This window comes from Ruditapes philippinarum, unplaced genomic scaffold, assembly GCF_026571515.1.
Source record: "Ruditapes philippinarum isolate M1 unplaced genomic scaffold, ASM2657151v2 ctg10082_1_1_1_1, whole genome shotgun sequence".
In the NCBI taxonomy this organism is placed as follows: domain Eukaryota; kingdom Metazoa; phylum Mollusca; class Bivalvia; order Venerida; family Veneridae; genus Ruditapes; species Ruditapes philippinarum.
This window is the reverse complement of record NW_026854603.1, coordinates 479-8,200: the sequence shown is the minus strand read 5'-3', so window position 1 is coordinate 8,200 and position 7,722 is coordinate 479. Positions and strand designations below refer to the sequence as shown.

The 7,722-nt window shown below is 33.5% G+C and overlaps 1 protein-coding gene across 1 annotated transcript; it reads right to left on the bottom strand.

The window, feature by feature from the left end:
• Positions 1–1,454: 1,454 nt before the first annotated feature.
• LOC132740559 (uncharacterized) lies at positions 1,455–2,570 on the bottom strand. The gene has a single exon (XM_060728481.1). It carries the CDS (start codon positions 2,568–2,570, stop codon positions 1,455–1,457), a length of 1,116 nt encoding a protein of 371 aa, XP_060584464.1.
• Positions 2,571–7,722: the final 5,152 nt, after the last annotated feature.

Genomic DNA, 7,722 nt, shown 5'->3' with positions numbered 1-7,722 from the left:
TGATGACATAAGATATTACCAAAATTTCTAAACTTAAAGTTTGATTCTTTTATTATGATATTTATTTAATTTTTTGATCTTGAAAATTAGTTCTGTTTAGAAATTTTATAGTAAGATAGAGACATCAGAATAATAAAATGGCCCCTCCTCCTAAGGGTGAGTGAAGGATGAGGGGCATTATTGGAGTAAAGCCGGAGGCTGAGCATGTACACACTAGCATGTTATCTTGACATTGAAATAGCCATCGCTGGTTTAAAAATAGAATAAAACTGTCACCAAGTCACATGACATACCCCTGATAAATGTAACCGCATTAGAACCCGCAACTCATATTTTAAAACCTGTTGTTTGTTGTTGGAAAAAATCTCACACAATGGGAGGGAAACAGGGAAGGGTGTGTACATGCTCAGCCTCCGGCTTTACTCCAATAATGCCCCTCATCCTTCACTCACCGTTAGGAGGAGGGGCCATTATTTTACGTAAAGCCTTTGGCTTTCACATGTACACACTAGCATCTTTAAAAACCAACAACAAACAAAAACATATGATATACAAAAATAAAATATCAAACAGAAAATAATATGAACTTTCAAATGAAACAAATAACTTTATTCATTACTCACAGTTACTGTAAACAAATAATACAATATCCACCATGATAAAGGAAAATAACACCTTTAATTAAACACAGCATCTGAAAAAGATTTTTCATTTAATGAAACTCTATTATAGAATTTATAAAAGTTTTTGTCTGACTTCCAATCAATTGTACGCAAAATAGTTCTTAAAGAACACCCTTTACTGAAAGCTGCTGAAACTGATGCACCTCTAAAACTATGTGCCTTAAATATTGAAATATTTATTCCAGACAGTTCTAAAACTGTTCTTAACCACCTTGCTATTGTAGTTGTAGTCACAGAGTTATGAGTAACATATGAAATAAAAACTTGTTGAGATTTCCTGATCTCTTTAGTTTCTGAAATATAATGCAACAAAGTGTGCATGACACATAACGCCTCATTACTATAATGCTCCAGACAAAGGGAAAAAAGACTGTCCTTTTTTAGAAGTTTTTAACAATTTTGGAAAAAGAAAAACAATACGCAAACTTTCTATAAACATGTGCTTTAACGATAAAGCCACCATAGTCTGTGCTCTAGGAGCTGCTGCTAGTGCCACAAGTGCTACCACTTTAAAGGTTAAAAGCTTTAAAGGCAATTTTTCTAAAGGCATTAAAGAAGACAAATACTTTAAAACAATTGTCACATCCCAAGTAAAACGATATTTTGGTTTAGGTGGTGTTGTCATAAATATTCCTTTCATAAATCTGGGAATTAAAAAACACTGTTTACACCATTTGTTTCCGAAAAATGGTAAAGTTTGAAGCAACATTGCTTTGTGTAGGTTAATAACTGAATAAGACTTTTTCTGTTTATACAAAAAACCCAAGTAATTTAACACTTCAATTTCAGACGTACAAATGGGATTTTTACTCCTGAAAGTACACCAAGTATGCCATTTTTCCCATGCAAATCCATATTGCTTACCAGTACCTGCTGACCATGAGCTGATAACTGTGTTAATAACTGTCTTTGAAGCTCCTGTGTGACAGAGGGCTCTCCTGATACACAAACTGCGAAGATCTTCATCTTCTTGATGAGAGGATGTTGCTCCCCATTGTGAGGCAAAGTTAGTAAGTCCCTGTGTCTGGGCAGCCTAACAGGAAGAGAAGTAATTCTTTCTAATAAAACAGGAAACCATGCCTGAGCTCTCCAAAAAGGAACAATTAAAATAGCTTTTTCTACACTATCCTGAACAATTTTGTTCAAAACTTTTGAAATAAGACTGAATGGTGGAAAAATATATGGCTTAAATGGTTTCCACGACAATGAAAATGCATCTACATGGAAAGCCCCCGGTTCAGGGAACCATGATATAAACCTTGATAATTTCTTGTTTAACCTTGAAGAAAATAAATCAATAGCTGGCATAAAGAAATGCGTGCAAACACGCTGAAATATATCATCTTTTAACATCCACTCTGTCGAGTCGGAAAAATTTCTAGAATAAAAATCTGCCATAACATTACATTTTCCTGGAATATGAATTGCCGAAATAAAAATGTTTCTACAAATAGACCAGTCCCAAATTTCTTTGGCCAACTGGTCCATATCAACAGAAGTCATTCCTCCCATATCATTTATATATTTTATAGCTGATGTATTATCAGACTGAACTTGTATATGTATATTCAAACAATTACTATAAAGAGATTGTAAACCATAAAAAATTGATAAAAGTTCAAGATAATTAATATTATTCTGAGCTTCTTGAATTTTCCATCTACCACCAGCGTGTCTTTCGGAATTAACTTCAAATGAACCCCAGCCAAGATTACTCGCATCAGAGCTAAAACATTTTTCAACAGCAGGTGGTCTTATTAATTTACCATTTTTACTTTTAACATTATTTTTCCACCATGTTAATTCTAATCTACATTTCCCTGACAAATAAACCTTATTGTCAAAACAATTATCGCAACCCAAACCTTCAAGTTTATTTCTTTCCATATTTCTATAAAATAAAGGTGCCTCTAAAATAGCATAGAAAGCATTAATAATTAAACCAATAAACGAAGCTAGGGTTCTAACAATAACAACCTTAGATTCAAGCAAATCCTGAGCATTTTTCTTTATCTTTTCCACTTTTTCATCCGTCAGAAAACTTTAAATTGTACTGAATCTATGATTAAACCAAAAAATTTGATTGTTTTAGTAGGAATCAATACTGATTTTTCCCTGTTAATAGTGAAACCAAGAGATATCAAAGTTTCTAACATGTATATAGTATTTGCTTGACAAATTTCTCTATTCAAATGCATATTCAAGGAGTCATCAATATAATATGAACATCTAAATCCCCTTTGTCTAAACATAGCATAAACTGGCCTAAGAATCTTTGTAAAAACATAAGGTGCAGACTTAATCCCAAAAGGTAATGCTATAAACTTGTACAAAATTCCATTCCAGGAAAACTTTAAGTACTTTTGAAAATTTTCATGTATAGGAATACTAAAATAAGCATCTGTCATATCGACGCTAGTCATGTAATCATCACGCTGAATAAGATCTAAAACTACCTTAAAGGTTTCTTGCTTAAAATGATTATAATGAATGAACTCATTTAAATATTTCAAGTTAATGACTGGTCTAAATTTCCCATTAGGTTTTGGCACAATAAAAATTGTGGAAATAAACTGATTTGGTTCGGCAGTTGAAGGGATAATAGCTCCCTTATGTAATAATTGTAAAACCTCGTCATTTACAATCTGCCATTGTTCTTGGCAAAAAGGAATTTCTATAGGAATTTTATCCTGAAATGGTTGCTCATCAAAATGAATACAATAGCCACTTATTGTTTCAAGAACCCAAGCTTCATTTGTGATTTCTTTCCATTTTTCTACACAAAATTTAGTTTTACCTACAGATTTTATATCACTTACCTGTTTAATTAGGCTTGATCGTTTGGGGAGCGTGAAGCTGTAGCAGTGGCAGTCTTCCTGCCTCTACCCCTATAATACGGCTGCCTTCCGGCATAATTCTTCTGATATGATGACTGGCCATACATGGATTGACCATACGAAGGATACGGCTGAGACCTGACGTTTTGATATACAGAATGCTGATTAAAGAAGCCTCTACGAGGCGCTCTTCCATAGCCATAACCTCTTCCCCTAGGATGAAATCTCTGCTCCTTTCATATATAACTTAAAGCATCACAGTTCTTAATTTCCTTTGCCAAGTCATCACCAAACAATTTATCTGTAATCGGCGTGTTAACATTACACAAATTAAAATACTTCTTTTTTAAATTCGGTCTTATCATATACCTTCTACGAAGGGAAATATTTAATTGAACCTGTCCTAATATTGTTAAAGCCTCAGACAGCATAGTTTTAGCCTCAACATTAGAGTTAATATGAGGTTTAAGAATTTCAGATAACCTTATAATAGGTACAATACTAGAAGCTACAAGTGTCTGTATATCTTGGAAAGATCTATCCTGCCCCTGTGTCTTCTTATCCAAGATTTTCCATATCTCCTTATTCACAGAAGGGGAACCAATATTAACACAGTTTTCTGGAATTTTGTACTTCTGAACAACAGAGTCAATATCACACTGTTCCACACAGGCAGTATTAATCAAATTTGCCAATAAACTATTAACTGGTTTACTCTTTTCCGGGGCTTTCAGCTTCGGAAGATCCCAATCTCTCTTCTTAGTCAGACTCTTTATCAGAATCATCAAATAATGCATCAATCATTCTGCTTGACAAATTTTTATTACACGGTTTCTTCTTAAAATGTTCATTTTCTGAAACTTCGACGTGAATATTAGGGAAATTTTCTAACGCACCTAACGGTGACTGATAATACATAGCTTCCTCTGAATCATACTCTGGCACCACGTGCTCTTGGGGATAGTCAATTCCCAGGGTTAGAATTTAGCAAGATTTTCTACTTGCAGATTTTTGCAAGTGCTCAAATGTTTAACTGGCAATATGAGGTAGTCAACTGGCATTTCCATGATCACATATCTTATTATTATTATTATTATAATACACCATGACAATGTATTTTGAACATCTGTTATGACAAATGATAATAAGCTTAAATGTCTATTGAATATCAGAAACATTTTTATCACTGGTAAACACAGATGTCTTTTTGTAACGAAACAAAAACATTTCAGCACATTAATTTATAAATGATAAACAATTGTTTATGGATCAGATTAGATATAACAGAGGAACACCCACTGGTAACAACATACCGTTATAAACTTTTTCATGTTATGTTATTTCTTAGGACCTTCATTAATTTTAGCATATTTTGTACTTGATTACACCAACAGCCTGAAACTTCAGAGGTAGTGATCTACTTAAAATAAATAAATATTTCAGCTTAAAAGTAAACACTTTACAGAGGAGCGCTTCGCATTTACATTCAGTGTGGCCATACCACGTGACATTGATGTCATTTTCGGCATCATTTCCAAGACAAATATTGCTCGATTCGGACAAGAAAATAGTCATAAATATTTTATTTCTGTACCAATATCTTTGGGATATGCACCAGTCTACGGGGAAAAATATAAGCTTTCCACAGAATATTGGATATTCGTCAGTTTATAAGCCATTTTATCAAACACTTTGCATAACCTTGAAAGTTGCTTGTATTAGAGCGGGCTTCAGTTGCAAGCTATTTCGTTTTCTGGCGTTATCTGGTCTACGCCATGAATAAAAAGTCAGGTTTACATCAACCGGGAGTACGGAAGGCAAAACTCTACCTAAATATGTTCATATTTTTATTATGAATGACATAAATCTTACATTTTTCTTCAATTGTCAATTCTGGCACCAGTTCCAAGTCGAAAAAAGGACTACAGTTTAAAGCAGATTTTAGAATCCGTTGCAAATGCAAAGCAACATGCCTACCATTCTCTTTCTATAATTATGTTAACCATGAAACACATTTTATTTACTATACGATTTACATAAACACAAATGAATATTTAAATGATTTTTACTCGCTGCGCTATAAGTGATTTTAAAAGTCGTAAAATTGTTGTCTGTATTTGTAAAGCAATTGATTTGCTCTTTAATCATTGTTCTTTTACGGTAGGTAATGATTATGAAAAATCTATTTGTGTCATGTAGCAATACTAAACGTGGAATAGAAAACAGAAACCCTAAATATCGCCCAAAACGGCAAAATTGAAAATTTTGATTGACTTAGCTAGCCTGTCCAATGAACGTGCACATTCAGGATCACTTTGACTTGTATGCTCCGAATAAGGGTTACGCCTCAACGCGGCAATTTTAAAGTAAAAAAAGAGCTATTTATACGTATAACCATATACATGTATATATAAAGAACCTGTAGCAATTTTTTAGTATGATAGATTCAGATTTTTAACACAGTGGCACTCGTTGATAAAAAATATTTTTACATCCTGTTTTCATACCCACGGTAACTGTTTTTCGTGAACTGGATATAACTTCGTTAACTTAAGAACACTATTAAATACTATCTATTTTATAATTGCTCTAACCAGTAGTGTTTGGCTTTTATAAATAGTCCATCAAAATATAGTCACAGAAAAAATAAATAGAGCAACCAAAAATTGATTTTTAAGTTTTTAAGGTAAACATCATCAGTTACTGCATCTGGCACTGTAAACATCATCAGTTTCTGCAGCGGCCATTTGCCAAGCATCATCATCAGCTCAGAAGATAACAATTATGTAAACGTCCAAAATAAACAGTCACTTGCAAATAAATGCCAGCTGGAGTAATTTTTACTGGCACTGTTAGATTTTAACTGGCATTTTGCCAGTATGCCAGCTTAAATTCTAACCCTGTAATTCCTAAGGCCTGCCTCAACGAGGACAGGTCAGACAAAGACAACTTCGATACATCAAAATTCATACCTGAACTTTTCTTCTTCGTTGTTTTTCCTTTCTTCTTACTTTTAGACTTAGAGTCTTTATCCTTCAGTTTCTTCGAAACTTTGACACGTGGTATAGTAAATCTAGAAGATTCTGCGTTATTTACGGTATCTTCCGGAATAACAATAGTACTGTTATTTTCTTGAACAGACTGTTCATTATCACTACGCAAATTAGCGTCACTAAATCCAGAAAACTCATCCGAGTCTTCTCCACCGGACAAAAAGTCCGCCATGTTGTCTGCTTCACCAGAAGCTCGGCTCATATCTACGATATGTCCACAAATACCGGTTACCACACCGTAAGGTGGTAAAAATACACAAACACAACAACAAAATAATAAAAATAAAATCCAAATAATATCCCGAAAACACATTAAAATATTGAAAACCAGCGAAACATCAGACTATTAAAAACGGCGTGACTGCCTTCATGCGTCGCCAAAATAACTATGAGTTGCGGGTTCTACTGCGGTTACATTTATCAGGGGTATGTCATGTGACTCGGTGACAGTTTTATTCTATTTTTAAACCAGCGATGGCTATTTCAAGGTCAATATAACATGCTAGTGTGTACATGTGAAAGCCAAAGGCTTTACGTAAAATAATGTGCATTATCTCCTACGATTTTAATCGTATGGAAGGGGGCGGGATATTATATATATATATATATCAGATTTTTTTATTAATATAATTACAGTATCATAGAGCTGATTAATATTGAATTCTGATTTAATAAGAACTACATTTTATTTCTTCTATAAACCTTTAAAAGAACGAAAACAAAGCACAGGGCATAATTTTCTGATTCAAAAAAAAAATTTTTTTATCCAGACCATGAAAAAACATTTGAGTAGGGGCAAATTTTATGAGTCGGTCGCGTTATTGCAAACAAACATTTTTTTAAGGATGGCCTTATAAATCAATAAAAGTAATAGTTTGTTAATTAGCCTGCTTATCAACAAGTTGTATGCTCCTATCATAAACTGTGTTTACACTAAGCCAGTCTGTCCTATATACACTTAGCAGACCAGATCATGCTGGGCAGAGATGATATCTATAATCAAAGCACTGAATGTACTGATGGGGAGGCTATGAGAGAATGTTTCAGACTTATAGTGTCTTTTCTTTTTGCTTAAATATGCTACCAAAATAAAAAGATATGCACATTGCGCTATTTATCCTTACTGTTGTGTTCAACCATTCATATATA

What these genes read in the sequence shown, in the direction of transcription:
- LOC132740559 (XM_060728481.1), bottom strand. Translation starts at nt 2,570, where the DNA reads ATGGAAAGAAATAAACTTGAAGGTTTGGGTTGCGATAATTGTTTTGAC.